The sequence below is a fragment of the Podarcis raffonei genome, chromosome 3 (assembly GCF_027172205.1).
Source record: "Podarcis raffonei isolate rPodRaf1 chromosome 3, rPodRaf1.pri, whole genome shotgun sequence".
Classification (NCBI taxonomy): domain Eukaryota; kingdom Metazoa; phylum Chordata; class Lepidosauria; order Squamata; family Lacertidae; genus Podarcis; species Podarcis raffonei.
Window position 1 is genome coordinate 52,084,083 of NC_070604.1, and position 27,920 is coordinate 52,112,002.

Genomic DNA, 27,920 nt, shown 5'->3' on the forward strand with positions numbered 1-27,920 from the left:
TAATAGTATCTTGGTTAAAACGTAGACCACAGATCAGGAATAGTATTGCTTAGGACTAAGGGGATGCTGGCATGCTTCATGAGCATTTTAACTAAGAAATTAATGAAGTTAACTTAGTGATGTTCATTAATTTCAGGGGGTCTATTCCAAGTAACTTCTTTGAATATCGCCCAAGGTTTTCTTTCAAAAACAGACACATTATCCAAAAGTAAACAGAAGAAACACAATTTCTGACAAATACAAGCAGACAATAAGGCGTGGGGGTGGGGGAAAGAGAATTTGAGGAGCACATTGATAAAAACAGAAAAAACACCAGCACAATTATTATTTTTATATACATTAGAAGAAGACCAGCCCACTGGTTGTTTGGACATTTGTACAAGGAAGCCAGAGGTTTGGCGAATAAGTGAAAGGAGATTGTGGTGAAGCTGAATGTATTTGCGGTGAAACTGAATGTATCTATTTTCACAATAGAAGATGTAGGGCCGGTCCTTGTGCCTGAACTTTCACAGGAAAGGAATCGGGGGACTTAAATGGTTTTAGAAGCAACTGTGCTATACTTTGAGCAAACTCTGCTACTAGTGTATCCATGGGTTTTGATAAAAGTGCAGAAAGTTATTCCTAGCACATTCACATTAGTTTGGACTAACATACGGAAGAAAAATCTGCTAACATCTCTCATATGCATATGATGGCTTAATAGTCAAATTGGCTGAATATGACAAGGCAAACTGGTTTGCATATGTTTGGAAAACATCGAACAGCAAGCACTTTTATGATCACAACGTAAACTTGGGTAAGTCTTGATCTGATTTTGCCTTAAAATACTAACATCCCAATTGGCAGAATTCCAACAGCTGTTGCAGTTTCTTTCACCCCTGTGTAAGAAACTACCAGCAGGAACGCCGCCTTCCACATGAGAGCTATTCAAGGTAAAGGAATCCCATCTGCCTTTGCACCGTTAATCATATATGTAATTAAAGCGTTACATGATTTGGTACTTAGTTCTGCAGTCTTATTTGCTTACCTGAAATGCTTTATATTATGTTTAGTAAAAACACATTTTTCAAGTAAAGAAAAGCAAAAGTGTGCAAACCAGACTCTGCTTCAGAAATGAGAAAACATTTGCCAATTTGAACTCCACCTCATTTCTTACTCTAGAGTGTTGGCCTCAGGCACTGTTCCCATTAGGGGACCCAAGCCCAGAAGGGACCCTGCAGGCCTCAGCTACCCATCCTGGAATGTGAGTATACTGTTCCTCTACCAATTCTGATTGAAAAAGGAATAAAAAGCACTGCAATTTCAAATAGACTATGCATAGTAAGTTTTGCACACTTGTTCATATACAAAACAAAAACATTTGTGTGTGCTTTGCAGTGTTTTCAGTTTCCATTTTGCCTTTGATTCAGAAGTTACTATTTTATGCTTTTAAGAAACACCTCCCACTTAATTGGGGGGTGTCTGCTTTTCTTCTAGTTGTAATTAAAATTCACAGAGGGAAATGCAAGATTTATGATCTGGAACAAGCATTGGTCCCAAGGACCTTTAGAAGTAGCAGTTTATTTAATTTGAAAACCTGAGACTGATACCAATGCAATCAATAAAATGCAGTCTGCACAGATTTAATAATGTTATAGCAGTAAATACATGCAAAACTACCCCATAAGATTAATACTTATATTTCCATTTCCCCTTCATTTAATGTGGGATTGAGTAGCATATTCTTGCTAGGCTTATAGCCTGGAAATTGGTGCATAAATGTCAGAATGATTGTGATTTGGTACTGTGACAACAGATCATCTTTCACATACCCTCATTTGCCTCTATCATAAGAGGCTAGTCATTAGGTCAAGGTGGGGCTGAGCCCTACCAGTATTTTTTCTGCAGGCCAGAATCCAAAGCTGTAGCCCAGCAATCCTGCATCACCAGCAGGCAGATTCCTAAATTTACTGTAATTCAGGAGTCTATTCTGTTAAATCTTTTCTGCCAGTCAATCACTGCTGTGGCCAACAAGTTCTACCCTTCACCTTTGTCTCCAGGAGTAAAAGAAAAAAACAAAACTCCCCTAGTTTGTCAGATCCAAATACATCATCCTTTAAATCTCCCTACACATACCAGGATATTCTTATTTTATCCAGCCCCCTTTATTCTAGTTCCTACAGCTGTAGCCTGTTCAGAGATCCAGTTAACCTGACCCTTATCCAGGACACTCCATTCTATTTCCTATTCCTGCTTTTTAATTCCCTAAAGGTTGTTGCTGGTTTTTTAAAAATGTGGTGCTTCTGCAAATCTTGGTATTTCTGTAAGCCTGCTGATACTGCATGTAGATAGTGTTGTTTTGGCTACTAAAGTATTCACAGATAACTGAGTTCACAATTACTTCATATGAGATTATTGTGTTTCTCATCTATTCATGCCTGATGTGCAAGTGCAGGTTGGGCAGCTGATCTTATATAATCATATACTTGTTGATCCACCATTTCAGGCAGAGATGCTGAAACATCAGGCATAAACATTTAGGATTGGGATGCTAATGCAACAAGTTTAAACTGTATTCTGAAAGCGCTGGTGAACACAGCCTATATATTTCTGTCATCTATGAATAAACTGCTTTATTAGCTAAAACGTGGAGAGTAGATTTGCCAAGACAAAACCACATTTCGGTAACATCCTTTGTTTCAAGCACTTTGTTATGCTGCTGTAGATCATAATGATGCAAACAACGAAGTAATTGTACAAAATTATTGCCGCTGATTTACATATGAAATGCACACCTTCCACTGCTGCATGCCAGCATTGTTGAACTAGGTTATAAATAGTGGATGTGGATGTGTGTGTATGTGGGGAGAGAAAATGGTCTCTGATGAGCAAAAGCGAGGAATGAAGAGTTTTTCAAACCATGTTGAAGTTGGGTGATTTTTCACTGAAATCATAGTTCATTTTGCATTCATTTTGTAAAAGGAGAGCTGTACAGAAACTCCCACAAGTAAATTTCTCTGTTTCTCAAAATAAAAAACAACGGAATCCTGGAGCTAGGTGAAAAGTAGAGGTCATTCAGTTTATTGGGGTTTTCTTAATTGTAGTGCGAAGGAGTCTGTTCTGTCAGCACAAGAATATCTGCTTTCCTGAGCAATCTCCCCTCCCCCCCAATGCTGTTCTGGGGGTTCCCCAGACCCTCCAGAGCAGATTTGGGGAGTGCACTGGAGGAGAGGCAAAAAGTCCCAACTTGTGCTGGCTTCTGCTTAGTGGGTCAGAAGCCGCTACTGGGCCACAACCTGATTTAAGTGGTCACAACAGAAGCATTACAAACATACAAATATATTGTTTTAAAAAAGAAGTGCTCCTCAGAGACTTGTTTGTGCTAAAGGTGAGTCGCAGGTCTGAAAAGGTTGAAAACCGCTGGTCTAACTTTGTACTAAAATCCACAAAATTTCAAATAATTTAGATTAGAGGTAGGCAACTTGTCATTTAATACAGGCAGCAAGGAGATAGAGCAGAGAAAGAGAAAGAGAACAACTTGTATATAAAAAGGTAATTCAGTGAGCCCAATATTGCAAATTTAAGTTAAAAGAGAACCCTGGGTTTAGATAGGTTGAAGTCCATTAAGAAAACCAGTAGTTTTCAAGCTTTCTGCCCAGAGTGAATCTCTTCTTGTCTACTTGCCTTCCAAGGACTGTCCTACATATTTGCCATGAAATCTTTGTGTATTTATTGCATTAACATTCTGTTGTCTTTTCTAGTGCACACGAACACTCATTGATCAGTTGCCAGGTTTTGTGCTACTGCAGGAACTGTAGGCATGTTTTAGGGTGCATTCAGTGTTCTCCTCCAGTCATGCTTAGTAGTGCAGTATCACTAAAAAGTGCGTGAAATTCAGAAAGGTGTGTCCACTGAGGAACCACTAATACATTTTCTAGATACACCCTACAAAATTCCCTATAAAAGTGGTAAACACATGACCTATAACATTGCCTTTTGTTTTTTTAAAACAATAGGTAGCTGGTAGCAAATGCAACTGACAAGCCAGTAGTAGCTTTGGGGGAGTAATGAGGCAGCATTGACAGCTCTCTTGGCCCAAGCTCAGTTTGGGTGTACATAAATGAAAGTGCTAGGCAAATGATAGGGAACTGTCAGGTGACTAGCAAATAAGCAAGGAGAGCACTGGTTTCTCTATATTAAGGATGTAAAGGATTACTTTAGCATCTTTGGGTCTGACTTACATTTTTGGTTAGGCAAATAACTTTCCTATCATCAAGTTAATACTGCACTGCAAAAATGTTTTCTTAACACCATTATGTTTTAAATAATATTGTTGCCAAAAGGTTGTTAGGAAATAAAATATTCGTTTGAAAAACAATAGAGCCTCTAAATTTACCTTCACTAACCTGATGTCCTCCCAATGTTTTAGGCTGCAAGTCCCATCAGGACGCCACCACACTGCTGTGAGTTTAAAGCACCTGGAGAGCACCAGGTTGGTAAAGGCTGCCCTAAACTGTATTAAGAAAATCTTTTTTAAAAAAAAGTTGAAAGGTGTTCACAGAATATTTAATCAAAGGCCAACAATTCTATCATGCACACTTTAAATGATAATGTGTTTTTACCATTTGTCACTGAACTTTTATACCTTTTGATTTAAAAGAAAATATTAGAAGTTTAAAACATGTATTCATTTTATTTTATGGATGAGAGGAATCAACTCTCTTCCATCACAGGCATTTTTTAAAGACACTGATTCAATCCATTATTAAATGGAGGATTCAGAGCTTCATAGAAGTGTAAGAATCTCTTACACATGGGGGAGCCAAAGTACTCTTCTGACTAATGAAAAGGGTTACAGTGATTTTAGACAGTAGTTGAGCAAGAACTTAAGATAATTTGAAGGGAAAAGGTACTATAAAACCTGGGTATGCTATGAGCAACACTAACTTTTCAAAAAACTGAAGGAGGTGGGTCTAATTTGGCTGGTTTGTAAAACTTACTTCTTCATTTAGATGGCAGGTATTTTTATGCTTCATTAACAGCGCTAGGTTTGACCACAAAGTCAACTACTATACAAACACACCTACAGAAAAAAAAAATTGAATTGAGGAAGATGTTATGGACAATACATGGAGATTTTCAGGAGAATAAAATGTCTGCAGTTATTTTTTTAGTAATGAAAGATTTTTGGACTACCTGTGTCATCCTTCTTTCTGCTGTAGAGGTATTGTACATTATTGTTGATATCCTTGAGGATCAGCAAAAAATCTTCATACGTGTGATGTGTTACTATTGGAGTCATAAAGTCCTTGTGCCTATCTACTCTTCTCTGTGCAATAAGACACCAGGATCCTCTCCATTTATCAGTGGTAACAGAGGATGTGAAGTCTACAGTGCCCTATATAAGATAAGATGGTAGAAGTTATGTCTGTGAGGGAAACAAGCTCTCACAGAAGTTGAAAACACTGACATATTACAAATGCTGGAATCAATAGTTTGAAGGTTTGTGGCAGTTCTCACTCACCAACACATTCTTAGATTGGAGAAAGTCGCTTTGCAGTGGTAACCAGGGCTTTTCTTCAGAAGGAACTCATCAGAACTCAGTTCCGGCACTTTTCAGGTAGGTGTCATTGCCATTCTAAGAGAATGAGGGAGGCTTTCATGGTGAGCTGCAACACCTCTGATTCTAAAAAAAACAGCACTTACTTGTGGTAACCAAGAATGTATATTTTATTTACAAGCAGTAAAAAACTGCATTTTTGTTACCTCTGTAGCTCACAAAACATTCTGTATTAATAAATCAGGTTTTCTCTATATCTCTACACATAAATTATAATTTATCTTAATATTATGGATTGAAAAGTACAGACCAGGAGATTGAGTGGTTTGTGTAAAGTCACTCAGCAATCCTGACAGAACCACCTGAACCTCCTGATAATGTTTCTTGAAAGAGGCTACCTTGAGTTCAAGTGGTGAATTGGGTGTGTGTGTGTGTGTGTGATTTCTGTGCCTTAAATGTAACAGAAAAGCACTTCTAAAAATCCTATGATTACCTACCAAAGAACTGGAATATTTTTCTAATCACTTAATAGGACCAACCGCTAAAGGATCAAGCCTTTCACTTTTTACTGTCATACTTTATACTGAGAAATGTTAGGTTAAAAAAACACACTTAAAGGTACTAAGAACCACCAAGTCAGGTAGCTCCAAATTAAAAAATGCAATATATTTTGTATATGTACACCTCTTGTCAAGGCCTATTCATAGTCTTCAGTTATTTAAAGTCACATCATTTTTGTCAGAAGTCAAAACAGCTTTGACTGGAATAGTTTGTAAAAATACGTATCATATGCAATTTTACTATAGTGGCTTAAACTGCAATCCTAAACTTTAAAAAACAATAGTAACAAGCTGCAGCAAAAACCCCCAGTATATTTTAATATATTGGTATCTGCAGTCTTGCATAGTTCAGGTGGCAATGTTTTTGTTCAGTGCTTCAGTGAAATATCCTGCTAATGCACACACGAGCTTTATCTCTCAGAAACGTCTGCACGATCCAACAGGTATATCTCCTGTAACAGCCTTATCATTTTGTAGACTTGTTTAACAAGCCACTAGTTGATGTAAAAGGTTTGCTTGCTAGGATGAAGCATCCTTTGCCCATCTAGTAAATATATTGCTTAAGAGTGTGTTGTAGAATTGGGTTGCACCAGAATCAAGGGGAACAATTAAATAGGTGCAATGAAATCATTAGTGGAAAATCATGCACCTCATCCACCATGAAGTTGTTAGATAACTGTGTTTACATAGAACTCACCATCAGATACAATTGTACTTGCATATGTGAGGTTTGGGGTCCAAATTCGGAGCAAACTTTTCAACTTCAGAAATATATTTGCTGGTTATTTTTAAAAGGTGTCATGCAAGCTAAAATGATGTCTGAATCAAGACGCTTGCCAGAAATGCTCAGGTAGATGCCACAATTCAGCCCTTACATAAGTAAGGCTGCACCACTTAGTCCCAAGAGTTCTTGAGCTGTACCCTTTAGAAATAGTTTATTGTGTATGTATTGGGTTCCAGCTCATTTTTTCACTAATAAGATTATAAATACTGGTGATGTTCGTTGCCAAGAGCAGGACTCGGTCATTTTCTGGAGTTGTGTTGTAACTTGGCCTTTGAGGTTCCTCATCCCTAACCTAAGCAATAGTCTAGCATGATGCTAACGAGCATAGGTGAAGCTTTAGGCTTAAGTCTTGCCTCTCCATTTTTCTTCTCCTCCTCCTCCACCTCCTCCTCGTGCGGTTGGAAGGAGACAAGTTTGCCATTTCGTCTGAACTGCCAAATGGTGGTTAACATTAAGGGTGGAATTCAACATTGCTATTACAAACGTTCCATCTGTGCATGCATTTCAGCTTGCCAGAGGGAACAATTGCCTTCTTCCCATGTGCTGTTCTGGGGGTTCTCCCGACCTGCCCCCCAGCCAATTTTGGGTGTGTGGGTGGAAGAGGGGGCAAGTTCCATTGTAGAAGCCCTTACGCAGGGCTTCCATTGACAGGGTTTGTTAGGTGAACCCCACCCTAGGTGTGGGTTATTTGAAACAAGCCAACTTGAAGCCCTGTTTCTGACATAGTTTCAACAACAACATTCTCTTTGAAATGGAAAATACATTTATAACCCCGGATGTCCTCTTTTTCCAGACTGAATGTTGTTCAAGAGTATATCAAGAACATAATGGCTTGAGAATTCAACTGGTTTGATCTACATTTTCATCTAATTACAAAACTGAATTACAGTAAGCCAGCAATGTTTTTGTAGTGCTAAAATTTAAGGTATCAAAATACATAATTCATGTTAAGCTTTTTTAAAGTCCTCTGAGAATCACATACTGGCCCATTATATAGAAGGTTTGCGACACTTCACTTTAGCGTGTGTGTGTGAAGAAGTTAACTGAAATAACTCCACTTAGTGTTTGAGAGGGAGAGAGCAATGTAATGAAATCTGTTTGCTGTGCTAGCTGTCTCCAGATTGGGCTGTAATTACACCACAGAAGGAAGAAAGGTAGCTGAGTCTCAATCTGGATCATTTATGTAAACTCAGCCTTCTTGTCAACGATGTTCTCAGATTGCAAGCATGCAAACCACAAAAATCATCTCCTATGAACAAAATAGAGACAGTGTCAGATTGCAGGCTTCTGATATACCTTGTATTCTCTCTGTAATTGGACTTTAACATCTGACACAGTAAGGTTAAAAAACTTCTCATGTAATATACATCTATTCAGGGAATGAAATCCTGTACAGAAAGGGGGTAGGGGGAGGGAGAAGAACGATCCTTTACTTCTTTATGGCATAGAATTGACACAGAGTTGTATGAAGAAGCATTTATTTGGCGTGAATTAAAACAAAATGTTCAGGAAATCAAGGAAAATGTAGTACCTGCGTTTGCCGAAATAAGTGGCATCTTATACAGAAGGCAAATATGTTACCCTGGAAGTTTAAAACCCCACCCACTGAACCAAATTGAAGACTATACAAACAGCACATTCAAAATTATTCTTTTCTGCAGAATGACATAAATATTACAAAGCTCTTACCATACCTGATGCGCGCTCTCAGCAACTCTTTCAAACACACAATGCATTAGGCAAAGGGTAATTTTATATGTAAATACATAACGAAACAGTGTGAGGAGACATAGCGGCATGTAGTCAGATAAAAGATTCCCTCCTTTCCCCTGCTAATTCATCGAGCTGCCCTTCATGTTGATAAATTGGTACATTAATTCTGGTTTTAAACAGCCCTCTCTCTGGCAGATTTAGAAAGCATTTCTCCCGACACCTGCAGCTTCAGGGCCCCCCTCTGTCTTCTCTAGTGCAGGAAAACCACAGGCCACCACACTGGCGCCATCCCTGGCTATGTCCAATCAATAAGGACTTATTTCCTGTCCATTTGCTGAGGTCACAGAAGCGAGTCTCATTAATTATTGCTACCAGTGCAGCCTCAAGTGTGCTTCTGGCATGACAAGTGAAAACTGTTTGACCTTTTTTCCCTAATTTTGTTTGTAGCAGTTCCGAAGGGTATATGTTAGTTTGGGAATGTGGTGAGTGGAACAGAAACACATTTTTTAAAGCCACTGACATATTTAGATGCGGAGCAATGGCAGATCTTGACGCTCTCCACTATTATCTGTTCTGCTCATTAGCGCAAACAGAAAGTGGCTCCTTTTCCCAATTGTAGATCATGAAAATCTTGTCACAGCATAAACAATGTTTTCTAAAGCAGATCTGGCCTCCGAGGGAGGGAAGCACTCCAGAGCCTCCAGTGCTCTGTTTCCATGGTAACGACATAGGTCAATAGCTGAAGTCACACCTTTGCCAGCCTTGATTGCATCTTGCAACTGTGAGAAAACACATGCACAATATCATCAGTTTTGACAGAAATAACTATATACAGAATGCTAAGAAAACATTATGGATTCTGTATTTTCATGACCTGAGCTTCAAAGGACAGTCTCGTTAAATGACTGACAAAAAAAATGGAATCCACTATTCGATGAAACAACCCTAATCAATTTAATTGTTCTTTCATTTATTGATAATTCAAGATGCACCTTTCAAAGACTAATGTAACTGCAGCAGAAGGCTCTCAACTAGTCATGTGTACAATTCTTGCCTAATGGGAATAAGCCCAACAAATAAACTTGTACTTCTAATAAATTCATTAATATGCATTTTTAACTGAATTTCATCACAAGCAAGTAGATTAATATGTGCATTTACTTTCATGTTGTGCAGACTACAGCATAGTGTATATTGTTCTGTTTACACATTGTAATTTTAATCTGGAGTATAATTTCAAAATATTAATCCACAACGCGTTTCCCTTGGAGTACCAAGAGGCAAACTGGCTGAAGAGTTCAGCCTATCTATGGGCATGACCCACCAAAGCCTGTTATTGTGCAATCTTCTTTCATAGGGGAATCAGATGGGCTTCAAGATGTTCTAATTTAGATCAGTGGGCACTGTGTGCATTAGAAAACATTCGCTATCAACAATCATAATTTCATCACTCTAGCCCTGCATAACAGAAAAGGAAAAAACAATCTACAGTGGTACCTCGGGTTAAGAACTTAATTCGTTCTGAAGGTCCGTTCTTAACCTGAAACTGTTTTTAACCTGAGGTGCCACTTTAGCTAATGGGGCCTCCCACTGCCGCCTTGCGATTTCTATTCTCATCCTGAAGCAAAGTTCTTAACCCGAGGTACTATTTCTGGGTTAGTGGACTCTGTAGCCTGAAGTGTCTTTAACCCGAGATACCACTGTATTTCTGGATTTGTTTACAAGTATGACCAGGCCAAAAGTTAGATACATTTTAATCCCACTGATTCAACTGGAAAATGTTAAGAATGTGCTTAACTTTACTGTTGAAATAGGTGAATATAAAATGCTTAATTTCATCTGAATCATGCACTATATGAACCCTCTGCCTCACTAATGGAGAAGCGCACCATCATCTTGCACTGATGTGATTGGTTGCTTTCCCTAACCTGTTAAGATACAATGGAGGGGATATTTATTTATTATGTTTTATATCATGTCTTTCTCCAAAGAGCTCAAAGTGGCATACATGGTTCCACTCCCCTATTTTATTCTCACAGCTGAAAGACAAGAATGGCCCAACGTCACTCAGTGAACTTCATGGCTTGGTAGGTATTCAAGCCTGCGTCTCCCACCCAGTCCTAGCTCAGTAGTCTACAATACACGGGTGTACTGCTGTGCATCAGGAGTTATCAGAGTATCAGGTAACACAGGCACAGGACAACTCTGGCCCTCCAGATGTTTGGGACTACAATTCCCATCATCCCTGACCACTGGTCCTGTTAGCTAGGGATGATGGGAATTGTAGTCCCAAACATCTGGAGGGCCAGAGTTTGCCTATGCCTGAAGTAACATATTTATGCCCTGTGTACTAGGTATTAAATGTACAGAATATGTGCAAATGGAGAATGCCTCACAGCTCTGTTAGTGAGGCCATGTGTCCCTTATCTACTGAAGCTTTTGCAAAACAGGCAATGCTTCTAAGTTTGTTTACACACCAGTTACCCTGAAGTGACTACTGGAACAGGTTAGAAGAAGATGATGACTCAGTTATCCTGCCAGGGCTCCCCGCTACTTAACTCCTCCAACTTTAAATGAACCCCATGGGAAATGCCCAATTTTGCGCATAATGCTAAGCCAAACAATGACTTACAATGTACAAGCAGAAGTGTGGGTTTCCTAAGCAAAGATTTTGGCTGTTGTGCTCCTCCCCTAGTCCTGCTACTGCTGAGCTGCTTGGAAAGTAAGCCATGGTTTGGCTCAGTGTTATGTCTGAAGCCAGGCGTGTGCTTTTTCTCCCCCAGACAAAGCATGAGCAATAAAGCAAAGAAGAAACACTGGCTATAGCTTGTGCTTTGCCTGCAGCAAGACAAACAACACAAGACCTAGTTCAGACATAACTTTAAGTCAAACCATTGTTTAGTCTTGGGTAGCACAGCAACAGAAGGACCAGGGGAGCAGCTGTAATCTTCACTCTGAGAATCCACACATTTGCTTGTTCCTACTTAGTCGTGGTTTGGCTTAGCATTATGTGTGAACTGGGTCTATGAAACCATAATTGATAATTATATGATCATTACATATGGAAGCTCTTAGAAACATTAAACACACATTCCTGTTGAAGTGTATATATAAAATTAAGAGGCAGGAAAGAAAAAAATCCTGCAATATTTAAGTAATATACTTTAGTAAAAAAAAATTACTCTAAATGACATGAAAGTAACTTGAGAACCAGAAGCTGGCTGCAAGATCCATCTATTTTATGTAGGCAATTACACTTATATATAATGAATGGTTGTTCTTATCTAAACATGTAACTTAAGTGAATTAATTATGTATATTTGAGGATGAACTCAATTCTTAGCAAGGCATGGTACTTTAGTGCTCATGTCCCCATTCATAAAAAAATTATTTCCCACATTACTTAGCAGTATACTTCAGGGGAAAATAGGTTTTTATGATATGCATGTACAGTGCAACATTAATTAAGCATTTCTTTTAGAGCCAACCACACTATACAGGATGGAACAAAGTAAGTGGAGCAAGGTAAGAACAGAAACTTAATACTGCAAATGTGTGTTTGTTTTTGTGCACATTTCTGATATTGTGCAGCAAGCTGCTGATGTTTTGCTGAAGGTAAAAGGACACAAATTATTCTCTCAAATGGTGGACAGGTTAGAGAGATTGCTTTTAAAGAGGTGGTAGGCAATCATCACAGATGAATCCTTTAGAAATGGTCATATTCAGAAGGGAAGCTAAGGGCCAGCTACAGATCTTGTAACTCAATGTTCCTTAGAAACTTGAGATATTCTGTTCCGTAATGGCTCTCTCGAAATGTCCTTGAACTGAGATACGTTGTACTTTTATCTATTTATTTATATCCTGCCTCATTTTTAAATAACCCAAGATTGCTGACATAAGGCAGTGGAATACAATAAAAAATTAAAATCAACTAGACTAACATAGGAGCATAAAAGTGTAATGACAGCTGTCCACTAAGTCATGACTAAAATCAAACTCTTCAAGATGCTTGCCTAAAGAGGAAAGTGAGAAAATGGTTTGCCAGAGAGAGCAAAGAGGTGTTCCATGTACTGCTTGCATTGGCCCCAGCCACCACAAGCTCATATTGCCCACTACTGTTAGCCCCACACAGATGACCCACAAGGAAATGCAACCCTCACAGAAAAAGAGATCCCTCACCCCTGCTCTGAGGCCCAATTCCTCATTTCACGTAGCCTTTCTGCAACTCTGCATGGTCAATAACTATTCTGGGGGTTTCCTTATTTGCTGCATAGAAGATCTTTTCCAGTTCTGAAAGTCATTTTTTTCAAACTTGTGAGGTGGGGGCAGTGATTCCTATCAAAGTGTTTAGGAGGTTTTGAAGAGAATTTCAGAGCACTGCTGAGGAAGGCCTTCTGATTCTCTTTAGGTTCCGACACAGAGGATACTTCAAGCAGGGGCTCCTGTAGTATTTACCCAAATTGTGAAAAAGACAGCAAAGACGAACAGCTAGTTCTCCTTCCCTTTGCAAATCTATTCCTCCCCGCCCCACCACAACTTTCACTCATCAGCACTATTTCATTTAGCGCTCCAAAGCATTTTCCCATTACCATACCTGAATACCTGAATCACCAGGGCAAATATATTCCAGCCTTGGCACCTATGAAACTCAGCAAAGCAAACACCACACAGGAACAATCTATAAAATGCACTCACTGCATTCCAGCCATCCACAGCTTCCCTTGTAACCACTTCACACTCCATACATAAAACCCCACAGCCCAAGCATCCCAGTAAGTCTCCCTGCTCCTACTGGGAATTCCCTGTCTCACTCACAACCTGCTTTTCACTTTCTATACATAAAACTGGCTGTCCTTTTCTTACAAGGCATCCTATATTTAACCTCATAACTTGCTAAAAAAAGAAAAGAAGAAAACTTAAATTGATTTGTGGTCAAAGAACTAACTAATGCATTAAGTGTTTGCCATGTTATGTACTGGATTTTCTAAATTTGTTTTCTCCTGTGAGGAACCGTCTACTTCGCTAAGTGCTGATATTTAGACTACCAAAATGTTACCTTGAGATAGAGCCAATACATTTTGTAGCTAAGAGGTTTACTTTCCCCCATTACTGTTGGAATGTTTCATAATTAGTTGCTATAGATCAGATTAGTGTTTGCGGCTCTACACATTCAACTTTCGTCTTTTTAAATGGCAGCTGGACAGTCATTAATTTTAACTGCTATATTCTATCTATCTTTTTTGGGTATACTATGATGCAGTTCTTCATGTCAACACATAGAACTGCACTGATAGTCTAACCTGATGAGTCTTCAAGCAACCTAACTTTTGTATTATAATGCAAAGTTTATAACTTCTTGAGCAAATTATACCCACTATCTTCACATTGCTCACAAGATGCGAAACTAGAAAATTTAAATGCTAAAGAAGGAAGTTTCAGTAAGACTAGGTTTTTTGTTAAAAATATATGACTGCCAATCAGAAAAGTATATTAATCTCTTCATATAAAACTCTCATAGCAATACATTTATTTTTTAAAAAACATTGTTCCGTATACAAAGGGTTATACTGATGTACATAATGCTGTGATTCCCAAAAGGCCTTTCAGGAGGGTGCTTAGATAAGCCATCTGCTACATTGGCTGTACCAGTTATAGTGTTTATCATCTGGCAGCTCAGATGCAGATAACTATATTATGGAATATAAAGATCTGACTCCTCAAAAGAATAGTTTTGGAATAGGCTTTTTAGATATCAAAAAGGCTATTGATGTTTGTTATTATCAAAATATCTGCCTTCAGTAGTCACCTGCACAAATGCTTCCCTGATTTGAATTATGCAAGGAACTCGTTTTTAGCTTTACAATAAATTATAGCATCATGTATGAGATTAGCAGCATGAAACCAGTCAAGACACACAAAACTAGGTTGCAGTGCTCTTTGAAGAATAATCTTGCTTTGCCTTTTCCAAGCAAGTCAAAACAGAGAGATTGACTGCTATTCTAGTGCCCAAACAATGCCTTGCCAATACAAAATAGACATTTGCGACATACAGTGGTGATTTTTGTTGTTGTTAGGAGGCTTTTTTTTGAGTGGGAGGGCTACATTGTGGTGTGAGGAATGTGCTAACTACAGTGCAAAATTTTAAATGAGGGAAGGAGAGATATATGGCAGAGTCTGAGAGATCTGGACTCTAGTTAGGACTTTTAGCAAATGTCACACAAGCATGCACAAAAGAATTATTAGCCGTTTCCTTAAATATGACTATATCCAGCTGTGCTGTCCCCTCTGATGTCTTATCAGGAGAAAGAATCAACAGGAGCTGCTGCGGTGGACATTCTCTTCTTCAAAGGAGGAATTTCTAGCACTGATCCAAATTCACATGCATCTAACTCCAATGGTCCTCTTCTAATGCTTCTTTAGTCACTGAGTACTGAGGGAAATGACTTTTCTCCCTCTCTGGAACAAGTCATCTATAATCATCATACTGGATCAATAATTTGTCTGCATGTGATAGCCATACTCCAGAATACAGGACTGGAGTATAAACAGACTGATTAACTACTTGTGAGCAAATGACTGTAGTAGCTGAAATGGGCATTTTGAAATAATGGAATAGTGGGGTTGGGGTACTATTTTAGAATACAAGGACTTATTGGCAACACTGGCATCGTATTTTGTATACATATACCAGCATTTATTGTATCTTAATTGCAGTGGGCAATGCAAGACCATTTTTTTGGTTGAAAAGCAGGATGAAAATAATTAACAAATAAAATAAAGGAAATGATGAGATCTACTCCATCATGCATAAGATGTTACTGGGCCAACTAAACACTGTATACACATGCACAGACTTGACTAAAGCCATTTGAGAGAGAGAGAGAGAGAGAGAGAGAGAGAGAGAGAGAGAGAGATGGAACTTCTAAAAATAAGGCATGGTTTTAAAGCATTTAATTTACCTTTGTATAGTCTATTAAGTTTCCTTTAACTTGAGCCTGAAACAACACAAGGATAAAAGTTAAAATCTGTTTTATTGTCTAAGGTATTATAATTCTGAGACCACATGCTTCAAAATTTGTGTCATTGTCTATGAGATTATAATTCTGAGACTGCAGATTTCAAACTAAACAATGGAAAACAAACATATTTCATCTAAAATAAGACACACAGATGGGCTATCAAAGGCAGTTGCAGAGAGAACGCCAAGTGCACCAGTGAACTGGTTCAACCAACTGTTATTCTAGTTCAGCCTTTCTCAACCAGGTACTCTTCAGTTTTTTTAGACCATTTTGGCCATTGGCTATGCTTGCTGGGGCTGAGGGAACTTACAGTCCACAACGTCTGGAGGGCACCAGGCTGGGGATGCCTGTACTGACTGAGCTGTTTCCTGTGCCTGTGAGAAAAGGGCTTCTCTGTGATGATTGTGGAAAGATTATAAGGAACTAAGTCTGCAGTCATAACCCTGCTTAGTTGGGAGTAAGCTGCACTGAATTCAATAAAGCATACACTGACCAAAGAACGTATTCATTAGAATAGATATGGATTTGTATCGAGATAGCAGCTTGAGAAGGGATAACAATCACAACATCAGAGAGCATATCAAAGCTAGTAGGCCTAAAATTAGTCCATCCAGCTGTGTTTTGAGTTGTAATCATATATGCATGAGCAGTTCCTTCTCTTTGCTCTGTGCTTAGAAGTAATTAGTTGTTGAAAAACTAAAACTGTTATTTTATTTGTTTTAGTGACAGATAATGCTTGCATATTTTAATAAAATCCCTACAGAATACAAAGCAGAGCAGTGTCAGGCTCAGCGATGTCTAATACTATGAATTTTGATAATCTTGTTACCTTAAGTATCGTAGTATTTTTATTGTAATCTTCATTTCTTGGTACCAACACTTTATTTTTATTGAATTTGAGTTGTAAATACACAGAAGCAGAATAATATTTTCATTTTATGCATGTTGGTTTGGTACCCATATGTTGGGCGAATACACAGACACATATGCCACATTCGCTTGTAGCACTGAATGGCAAAATCCGGTGTTATACTAAAAACACAGTTTAGTGTGACACGAACAAGAAAAACGTATGTGTTCCCCACCTCTCCTAGGCATGGCTGTGTAAAAGTTTGAAAGCTTTTGCTTCCCACTGTGCTTAACAATGATTTGACATTTTGTCTGATCTAACAAACTATGATTAATGCTAACTATGGTTTGGGACTCATTCCAAACAAACCATAGTTTAACACTAACAAGTTTGTTGGTCTGGGCAAGGCAACAACTTGTGGTTAAACACAAACAGAAGCTAAAGCTTTTGAACTTCTTGTGGCTCCAGCAGAAGAAAAGAGGAATTCACATGAGCTAGAGACTCATTCCTCTCGTGCTAAGCAAATGATGACTAAATAAGACTAAATATATGAACAGTGCTATTTGCCTACCTCTTCAATCTGCTTAATCCAGGCTTCTCTTCCAATGAGATCTTGATGCAAGACTACAGGAGCAGAATTTAAACTGAAGGCCACAGAATCATTAGAACTTTCATTCAAAAATGGCTGAATGTCAACATTTAGCTGTAAGAAGGAGGATCAAAATAGTTTGTAAAATAAAAGTAGTTCTTCATAGCTAATCCACTTCATCAGTGACTGACATCCCACATGTGTGCAGAGTCTTATATATATTTTGTATGCTTGGCCATACAAAAATCCTTCAACCAACACACACTATTAAGGATTTATCAGGCTATTCCTGCCCCGTTGGTTCAAATCCAATTAATATTACCAGAGTCTCCAACTCCAGTACAGTTTTTTAAGCATATTGGAAGATTCTGTGTCTGTGCATGTGCATACAAATGCCCTGTCCTGTGGGAACTCTGTCAGAGCGTGTCAAACCACCACAAGTGTGTGCCAAATTCAGCACTTTACTTTCCCAAGAGGAGCTAACAGAAATTTTTTGATAATAAGGGAGAAAGAAGTACAATTGCAGGTACCAGAGTTAGGGGTTTAAGACTGCTCCTTGACTCTGGTAATCCAACCATTAAGAATGCGGCCTGCTCCTATGTGCACAACCCTACCCTGAGTTGTTTCTTGGTCATGCTTGTGACCTAGCTTTTTACAATGCATTGTTATGAAAGGAAAAATGACACACTACTGGTGCAAAACTCGGGCATGCTTAAATCCCAGTGAAATCAACAGAACATGCATTCAGTAGTAGAATTAGCTCTTCAGGGTTCTTTCAGTGTGCACCATTAAAATCAGTTCAGCTGGCAGGCACACACAAGAAATTGGGACTTCTGTGTGATGGCCCCAGAATTGTGGAACTTCCTGTTGACTTGTGCCTTGCCCCACCTGTACAGGTGCTTAGGCAAGCGTGGAGTACTTTCCTCTTCAGTGCTACCTTTAACTGAGGCTGTAATTAGTTTGGGTGTTATGCAGCAATTTCTTAATTATTCTGAGCCCCCTCTTCTCCCCTGCATGCTGTTCTCCTTACCACCCCCCTCCCTAGCCAATTTCAGGAGGTAGGGCATGCAGGCACAGAATCGGGGGGAAGCCCTATTGTATACGTGGATGTCCACTGATGGGGCTGGTTAAGTGAATAGCTTTTATGCCTACAATTTACGTGTGTGTGTGTGTGTGTGTGTGTGTGTATGTGTGTGTGTGTGTGTGTGTGTGTATGTATATATATATATATATATATATATATATATATATATATATATATAGCAGCAGCAACCAAAACCTGCACCTGCTGACTACAAAGCTATGACAGAAAGAAAAGATACATATGGTTCTTGTTCATTATATCAGCTTTTCGGCTACTGCAGTAAAAGGAAGGGCATACCTTATGACTCATAGACATGTGCTTTCCATACTTAAATGCCATATTCTGGATCCTTGCATCATGTTTTGCCAATTCCATTGCAGCTTGGCAGCTTTTTGCCAGCAAGGCACTATGGGATAGGAAAACTTGCTCCTTCCACGTTGATATCCTAATGTCATCTGTGAGACCATTTCCCTAGAAATGCAAGAAAGAGTGAGTAGAATATGCTCCAAATCGAGGTATTATTAAACACAACAGTGAACCCCCCTACTCTACATGAGACCTTCATATGGCAGGTGAAACAATACATTCTGCAGTCATCTTCCATCTTAATAAGTTGATGGAAATTATAGAAACCAAAAGGTTTGAACAACTTTTAGCTTCTGTATTATCTATGCACATGCTATTGGTGCCCGTTATTAACCGTTATTCTTTCACAACTGATTCCATTTAACCCACAAACCAAATGTGATTTCTTTATATATCTGTATATTTGAATTATAAAGTCATTGTATTTTAACCACTAGCAACTAATTACCAACCTGCTAATCTAAGTTTATGTAATGAGATGAACGTTTTACCCAACAGCAACATAAAATTTAAAGGAAAAGATTTGCAAAAGTGACTCTGGAACTATGACTGCGATAAAGCAGCTGTGGAGGCAGGGAGTTAGAGGAGAAGTGGCAAGTGGAGGAAGGATTAAGCAACTCTCTTCTCAGTGACTGTTTCTCCTCTTGCAATCCTTTGTTTTCCAGAGGAGAAGCAATTGCTGGAGCTTCAAGACACAGAAATTAGGCTGCCTTAATTTCATTGGCCCACCAGCTTCTTAAAAAAGCAAGTCTCTAGCCCTGCTAGAATGGGACGCGGGCGGCGCTGTGGGTTAAACCACAGAGCCTAGGACTTGCCGATCTGAAGGTCGGCAGTTCGAATCCCCATGATGGGGTGAGCTCCCGTTGCTCGGTCACTGCTCCTGCCATCTTAGCAGTTCGAAAGCATGTCAAAGTGAAAGTAGAAAAATAGGTACCACTCCAGCGGGAAGGTAAACGGCATTTCTGTGCGCTGCTCTGGTTTGCCAGAAGCGGCTTAGTCATGCCATACGCCGGCTCCCTTGGCCAATAAAGTGAGATGAGCGCCGCAACCCCAGAGTCGGTCACGACGGGACCTAATGATCAGGGGTCCCTTTACCTTTACCTTTTAGCCCTGCTAGAAAGAAAGTTATGGGGCAAAATGTGCAGATACATTCAAAGCAACTGCTGTGTAATGAGAGTAGTGTTGCTACCTTGTCTATTTTCCAGGAACTAAGGAATGCCCCTGTTGTCATTAGACAGCAACAGCACTAGTGTGTGCATGTCCGTGTGGGGGTGGCGGGTAGGAGAAAGAGATCTCCATAATCAGGACCAGCAAATCAAAGCTGTCTTACCAGCACAGCATAAGCATAAATTTGTCAGGAGTGGTTTTCTTTCTAATTTTGCACTATGCCACGCTCCCCATGGCAGCCACCCCCATCCATTTTGTGACTGGTTAACCCAGAATTCTCCTTTTTTGTGGGGGGAGGAACTTTACGTAAGATAGCACCACAGTCCTTTTGTGACTTGTCTTCCTTGTCTCTTAGCCACCTTGAAGAGGATAAGAAATTTAAGGCTGTAACATGGATAAACGGCTACAAGATTACTAAAACCTAGGATGCATTTTGTCAATGCCTTGAGGTTGAACCAGAAGGTGGATTTAAAAAATCCAAACAAAAAAAGAGATTGTAGAAAAAGACCTATGTCATCTAAACAATCCTGTTCCTGTCAATTTCTTCAATTAAATTACTTAGAAACAAGTAAGAACTAAATCTGCATGACACCATAATTTTCTAGCAAGGTATTATCTGTCATGAAATTGGTAACAAATGAAATAAAATCCCTCCATTCAGCTCTAATCTTCCTCCCTTGTGGCTATTGCCAAGGAGTGCTGGGTTGCAAGGGAGGAGATAATATGAGACTGATGGGAAAAGTAGTACAATTTTGCAAAGCCAACTTACTGAACATTGTATCAAAATTCATTGCTTTCAAATACACCATTAACTTGCATGAAGGAGGGGGGAGGAAGAGGGGGGGAAGAGAAGAAGGCAAGAGAAACCACATGTTTATAGCTATATATGTGATGACAAAATCAAGATGAAAACTTCAGCTATGTCTCATCTGACAGTTGTGTTTACTAAAACAATATTTGTTTTGCAAATTTCCTGGATTTCCAGAATGACAAGGAGAGATAAGAAAAGGCACCCAAACAACAAGTCCAGTTATTTGGCCACCGTAATTCTATTCCAAATAAGCTCCAAAGATGAAATGTTGAAGAACTGGTGACTGCATTTGGGACCAAACCTCCTCAGATTAAAAAAAGTAGGGGAAAAAGCTAAAAGCATGATGGACAATTAACATGATAGCCAGCTCAGAAATGTGATTTAGTTTTATTCCACTTAAATTCCACTAAATCCCAGCCCTCATTAATGCAGAGATAAGAAGCATAAAATTAGTTTTTTAAAAAAAACATTACAAAGGAACTTGACAGGGATGGGTTGAAGGGAGCTCACTGGTTCTCAAGTGAGGTACACGTTTATTTTCAATTTCTACATTTATATCTATGCTATGACTTATTTGGGCAACCTAAGCAAGGCTAGCAGACTAAATATGAGCAATCTGGAGTTTTATTGAAAGACTGTGGTTTCCAAAATACAAAGAACAATGGGTGCAAATCTACCAAGCACAGCTTCGTTCAGAACAAATCATTTCAATGGGGCTCCTGCCTAAGCAGCCCCTCTCTCTAGTGGAATGTTTATTTTCACATGATGCCACATTTGGTCAAACACCTGCACCAGTGCATCAGTCTGGAATGCCAGCACAAGGGCAATACTAGCACAGCAGTTGGGACGCTCTATCCTGAGCATCCTTTGCTAACAAAGGCAGTTTTAAGATTGTGCCACAAGTTTATATGACTTGATTTTTCAGATGATAAGTAGCAATGATAATACACAACACAAATCATTCTTTTTTTACATAAAATACCTAAAATATTCATGTTGCTCTGTGTTTCATCGTAATTCTTTTGGTGAGGTTTGTGAAATTAAAAACTAGCAACAGATTTGGGAACCGCAGTTATAACAACGTCTGTATGCTTGAGTTTTTAAAACAGCCTACTGGAGTAAAAGGCCATTCATCCCAAATGCCATTGCTCACACCCCTCAGCCTGGGGAGGCAATGAAAAGGTTCTGTCAACAGAGACCTGTGCATGCACACACATACAAGACCTTGAAGCCACTTTCTCTCAGTGAAATCTTACACCAGTGTTTGTTGCAAGAGAGACTTAGACAGGTGGGGCAAACAACTTGAGAGAAGATGCTGATCTATGCGATCAGCACCCTTCCTCTTCGCAAAGTGATAGCTGGTTGTAAAAGACCAATGTGATTAGTCAGTCTGAATGATTGCTTAATTCTTGCATGTACACACCCAGCTGTGGGACTGCACATGAGGAAGCGGCGTGAGTAGAATAATTTATAATGGATGGTGCTACTTTCCAGTGCTGGCCTATGCAAAACCTACTCATAATCTGCAGACCTCTTACAGAGTACTATATAGATCCTAAGCACATTATTTAGAAATAAATTCCATTGGAAATTCTTTCTACAAAATGCATTTAGAAATGGAGAACATGGTTGACTTTCCCCGGAATCCATGTTAAGTATATTGCGGCAACTCTGACATTTCAGAGTTACGTTATCAAACCACATACCCTATTTCAAAGATGAAAGAAAGAAAGAAAGAAAGAAAGAAAGAAAGAAAGAAAGAGAAAGAAAGAAAGATATCCCAACTGAGGTGGGGAACTCATGGGGTACATTTTTGGCTACCGGGAAGGATTTTTAAAAGGTGGCAGTACGATGGCAAAGAGCATAAAAGAGCATTCTAAAATATAATCTAAATGTATGTTTAAGTCATAGCCAACATGTTCTCATTTGGATTAAATCTTGGAACAAGGGTTTAGAAGAGGTGTGGGGAACCTGCAGCTTGTGGGCCAGGAGGGTCACTCCACCAAACTTTTCCCCATACCATCATCAGCTGGTGAGCTCACTGCTGACACACCAAACTACTCCCTTTTGCAAAGAGGTTTCAGACACCCTCATCCCATATGAGCCTCAAACAGGGATGTATAGGATATCTGAAAGCATTCGACTGGGAAGGGAAGAAAAAAGCTGCCCTTTGAAAGCACTGCCTATACACAGGACTTTTCCCTTTTATAAAAGACTTACACACACACACACACTTGAGCCACAGGAGCATGGGGTCTGTTGAAAACTGTTTGCAAGCAGCAAAAGTGTTTCCACACCTCCATGCACCTGCTTTGAAGACCCAGCAATTGGAACTTCAATATGTGATGTCAGTTGATTGAAAGGTGCATGGCCTCACCCACTTGTCAAATTTGCCACGAAGTGGAGAGATAAGCATCTGGCCCAATGGCCAGATAATGTTTCCTTCCTCTTGTTTAGGACCTGGGAGCAGGGAACGCTGGAGTGGCTCTTCCTGCCTCTATTTCTCAACTTCTATTTAACTCCTTTACTTGGTTTTGTGATGCGTTACTGCTGCTAAGCCTACTTAAAATGAATCTAGGTATGCTGCTAAGATCACTTGGATATCCCTGATTAAAACCCACAGCTTACTCATGATCCTTAATCATGGCTTGCAATACTTGCCAACAATTCACAACAGTTAGTTGCTGTCAGCTGGAGATAACTTTAAATATTTACGTATCCCAGTTTCATGTGCCTTCATAATCCCACCCAACTATCTTAATTTATCCCAGTGAAATGCAACTACTGGGACTCATATGCAAATATATTATTCTCTTCAAGGCTACAGAGAAAAAGGTACAACAATTCTTTGAGGACTTCAAAATGAAAAGCATTTACTGCTATATTCCTACATTTTAATTCTGATAAACTGCAGTGTTGCATGTACCACTTGGTACTATAAACGTCAGTTAAATCTAAATCAGAACAATGCACAGACTTAAAAAATTGCCATTTGGATCACTCACTGTTTCAGCTATAAGTGAGATGATTCAACAATCTTTATTTTCCCATCTGTGTAGGAAAGAAGCCAATAAAATTATGAGTCTTCAGCAGCAACAACACAGTTACCCTGCAAGCATCTTGCATGTGATTGATGTCTCACTTAGCAGATGTCTTACTGCTTGTTGAACATGACAGGACATATTTTATTGGTCTATTAATACATGCCTTTGATGTTTGTGATGAAAAGGGGCTAGAGTAAATGGGTCCATAAAACACACCCCAGAGTGCCTTAATCCTTTTATTTTACTCAAATTCCAGAGAAAACCATTTTTAAATTAAAAGAGGGACCTGTCCGTCCATTGCAGAATGCACCTTAAAGAGCAGAATATACCCAAGGGAGGTAGGTAAATGAAATGGGAGTAAATTGTTTCCTTGCTACAATGTTATTTAGGGATGTACTTCAGTTCAGATGTGCCTTCCCTTAAGGATAACATGCTCATTGCTTCTTGAACTCTGTCATTAGAAGCACTCCATCACCCCATCGTCCTCCTCCTTTGTCTTTCTTGCAAGGGGATTGGAGCATGACTGAAACTATCGTCTTATTGGGCCTTCAGAAGAATCTGAAACCAGGTGAAAAAGCAGCCAGGGCTATTTGGGAGCATGGCCACTATGACAAAGAAACACTGATGATGAAAAAGAAATAGGGACATCCTGAAGCCACACCTGATGCAGCTGTTTCTAGGCAGGGCTAGCCTTGCATTTCAAAAGTCTTCCAGTAGCCATGAGGTGGCCAGTAATTCCATGCAGGCAAGTGGGCAGGTGGAGGAGGGATGGATCTCTCCGTCCCTTCCATGGCAGTCTACTTGGTTTCCATGCTAGCCGTGGAGGAAGAAAAGTCCCTTCCTCTGTGACCAGCATAAAAATGAAGCAAGCTGGCAGAGGAAGGATGGATTGCTCGCTCTTTCCTCTGCCAGTCTGCTTGATAGATAGTTTTTCTTTTTTGGTAGTGTGTTAACATGCTAGCGGTCTGCATTTCCATACTGGCTGCAGAATTGGGGGCGGGGGCCTTCATTTGCAGTCAGCATAGACACAGAAGCTACTAGGCTCTTAGCAGGCTAGCCATACATTTTGCAGGCTAGTGACTTCTGTGAGCTTATCTACAAGCCTTGACTATATATTTTTTTCAGGCTGTAAGTGGGAGAATTGAATTTCGCAGTTCTCCCCACAAAATACATATAACATGTCAGATAAAATTCAACGGGAGATAACATACTATTACATTTGGAAAAGATTTCAGACATTTGATTCACCTACCTACTACCTGAAATGGTACAACCCAATAACTGAAATATCATGAGGAGTTTCTAATTTAATTCAGTTTGTTCTGTCAGACTCACACACCACCTTTTTTAAAGTGGGAGGGAAAGAGTGATTTATGCACACACTCTGAGTTTTGTAATTATAGGAACTTACGTTTTCCAAGTTTGAATTTTCATAATATATCCCTTGTATTAATTCACCAATGGCACTTGACATGATCTCTACCACCTGAAAGGGGAAAAAAGAAATAATTGTTTTAAGTGGGTTGATTAATTACAGATATGGTAGTGCACCAAACTGAAAGAGCAAAGGAAACATTAATAAAAGAGAATCTCTAAGTTGGAGCCTTGTGCTTAGCATTTCTTCTTCCCACTACATTTCATGTTAATGCAAACAAAAGCAAAATAATATATATTTTAAAGTATAAATTAAATAAGCTGCCAGTTATGTACACATTGCAAGATCCTCTGGAAATTGTTACAAACTCAAAAATTTATACCCACTGCAAAAAAGTCAAAGAGTCCATAAGCAGTTCTTTATTATTCATTTTCATGCATTGGAAACATACTGTAGTTGTATTAAGTGTCTGCCCTGAGGGTCAACAGCAACACATGTATTGAAACTTTCACCAACATGCAGCTGTTCATATGATATTTAGAAAACTATTATCTTTAGGGTTCTCAGTTGTTCACATTAAAAAGCTGAATCAAATCCAAAATTTAAAAACCAGCCATAGTCTCACTGGAACTACTGGAACTCCCTTAACTGGAACAATATACAAGAATTTACTGTAATATATTGAATGCAGGCGTATCAAGTAGGCACACCTTAAGGCTATCCTGCCTGCTCACAGGTTTACTCTCTTCGGTGATTAATTTCCTATGTATATAGAGCTGTATCAGATTCCCCATCTCCCTTTCCTAAAATTTAGCCCATTTGTTATTGAATTAAAAAGATTTAGTTTCAGTTTTTATCATTCTTGTAACTGAAGACAGCATGGCCAACAATAAAGTCCCCAAAAGCAACACAAATAAACCCCTTAACATTCTTGGTGATCCTTCTTATTGTTTTATTTGCAAACCTCCACCAGCCTTACTATATTTAGACAGCAATCCTATGTACATTTGTCTGGGAGTTAGCATTATAGAACAGAACGGAATTTACTTCCAAGTAAGCATGCACAGATTGCACTCTTAGCCTCTTGCACAAACCTATGTACACACTTAGGCAAACAGTACCAATTAAATCCTTTTCTTAAAAAAGAAGGCGCCTAGGAACTAATTTGTAAGGCCTATTTTAAAACAGCCTTGTTTGGGGAGGGGAAAAAATAGCCTTGCCTGTTCAGTAATCAGATACTTAAAGAAATATTGTAGCAATATGAGCTGCAGGGGAACTGAAAGGACAATGATCCTACAGTGTTAACCCAGATGTGTTGAGTTATTTAAGTGGGGAACAGAGAAAATGAGGGGCATTTTTTGGGAAGGTATCAGATAAGCCTTATGCCCAAATCCAGGAGGATTGTGTATCGCCAATAGGTCTATGAAAGCCTGTAACCAAATGCTCAGTGTCAGATTGTATTACGGTTTATACAAGCAACATCTCAAGATTTCTCTGATGGCTGGGACACATAATACAGATCAATCACTCACTAAAAAATATTATGGTTTGTGAAACGGTTGGAGCCCAGAGACATGGCAGTAATACGAAGAAGAAGAATTTACAAAGACACTGAGTCCTACCTCTAAATGTCAAAGTGATAGTATGAGCTTTAACAATGCATCTAGCTGTGAATAGCCAGAACTTCCTCCCCCCTCTCAAAACACACATCCAACCTTCTCTGAAACTCTAGACAAGACACAACTCAGCAAAAGATCCTTTACTTCTTATACCTACACACATATAAGGAAGTGGCAGGTTTTCATTAATTTCAAGGTAATTATTTCTTGAAGAATCAGAATTTTTTTCTGTAAAGATATATAAAACACCAAAATCAACACTATATGAAATTCATAGGCACAAAATATACTAAACTGTGCAATTACTTATTACACCCTAAGAGCACTTCTTTTCATCTGCAATGAATCTTTCTTGCAATAAAGCTACTGTTTATACATCCACAGAGTATGAGTCTATAAAAGGTTTCACATAAATACAATTGTGTTTTGCCCCTTAACAATCACCCTCTAAAGTTTATCTTCTCAGCAGCTTTGTTTAAAGGTCACTAATGTCCTACTGCAGTTATAACACTTAACCCTGGCTTAGGGATCATGAGTGGACCATAGGTCCCTATGTTCACAGAACCTTCATTCATGCACACGTTTCAAACCCTGTCTCTCACTCCTGTTTCAGCATGACATTATATAATCACTAGCCTCCACCGAAGAGAAATCTGATGCTCTCCTAACTCCAATTCAGAACAGTGGTTCACAGTTGGCATGGGGCAATTGCAGAAAATGCCTGCTTTCATGGCCTTTGCACTATGATATACTGTAGGGTGCAGGACCACAAGCAGATTTCCCCCAAATGATTGAAGTGATTTTACAGGTCTACACAGGGGCAGAAGAACTTGAACATGGTCTGGTCAATGATCAACAACCAGTTCAGCTCCCAGTTCAGCTCAGGTGTAGCATGTGTGCATCCAGGTGTTCCACTCAACAACTGCGGGCCACAACATCAGCTGCACCTTCTGAACCAATCCCAAAGGAATGCCAACATAATATTATGCCTGCACTGTGCCCTGCTGAGTCTATGGCTGAAGTGATATTTGAACTGAGGACCCAGAGCTCATACTTTTGGTTACTGTACTACACAAGGTCATATACTTCTTCCCCTCTCCACTTCCCCGACCATCACCAGTGCTCCAAGTTTAGAAATATGCTTCTGAAATATTCAGAGTATAGTAAGTTACTTAATCAGAACTTTACACCTACTAGATAAAGGTTATATAAAATATGAAAAATGCTACCTTCTCAATATTATTCATAGCATGATTAAGGTGCCAGGTAGCCTAGTGGTTTTGTTTTTGTGTTTTCACTATAGTAGCCTGGGTTTAATTCCCAGTCATGGCAAATCACTTCATGGAGGAGCTAAAGCTAAAGGTCTCAGATTCAATCCCTGGCATCTTCAGGTAGGTCTG

The 27,920-nt window shown here is 39.2% G+C and overlaps 1 protein-coding gene and 1 long non-coding RNA gene across 5 annotated transcripts in view; one reads left to right on the forward strand and one right to left on the reverse strand.

The window, feature by feature from the left end:
• The first annotated feature begins 844 nt into the window (after positions 1-844).
• On the forward strand, positions 845-12,175 carry LOC128410403 (uncharacterized). Of its 3 annotated transcripts, XR_008329491.1 has the most exons (4): positions 845-932; positions 1,162-1,243; positions 7,677-7,771; positions 12,078-12,175. It is a non-coding gene; the product is annotated as an uncharacterized LOC128410403 (long non-coding RNA). The 3 variants fall into 3 exon arrangements; XR_008329492.1 differs by lacking the exon at positions 12,078-12,175 and having other exon boundaries at positions 7,677-9,135; XR_008329490.1 differs by lacking the exons at positions 7,677-7,771; positions 12,078-12,175 and adding an exon at positions 2,486-3,414.
• Positions 8,345-27,920, reverse strand: part of PDSS2 (decaprenyl diphosphate synthase subunit 2) — a 78,594-nt gene continuing 59,018 nt past the window's right edge. For both annotated transcript variants that reach the window (XM_053381585.1, XM_053381584.1), the window contains exons 4-8: positions 24,938-25,012; positions 18,436-18,609; positions 17,037-17,168; positions 15,556-15,591; positions 8,345-9,375 (exon numbers count right to left, since the gene is read on the reverse strand). In XM_053381585.1, coding sequence (XP_053237560.1) covers positions 9,217-9,375; positions 15,556-15,591; positions 17,037-17,168; positions 18,436-18,609; positions 24,938-25,012 — 576 coding nt within the window. In that variant the 3' untranslated portion in view covers positions 8,345-9,216. The remainder of the gene's footprint in view (positions 9,376-15,555; positions 15,592-17,036; positions 17,169-18,435; positions 18,610-24,937; positions 25,013-27,920) is intronic.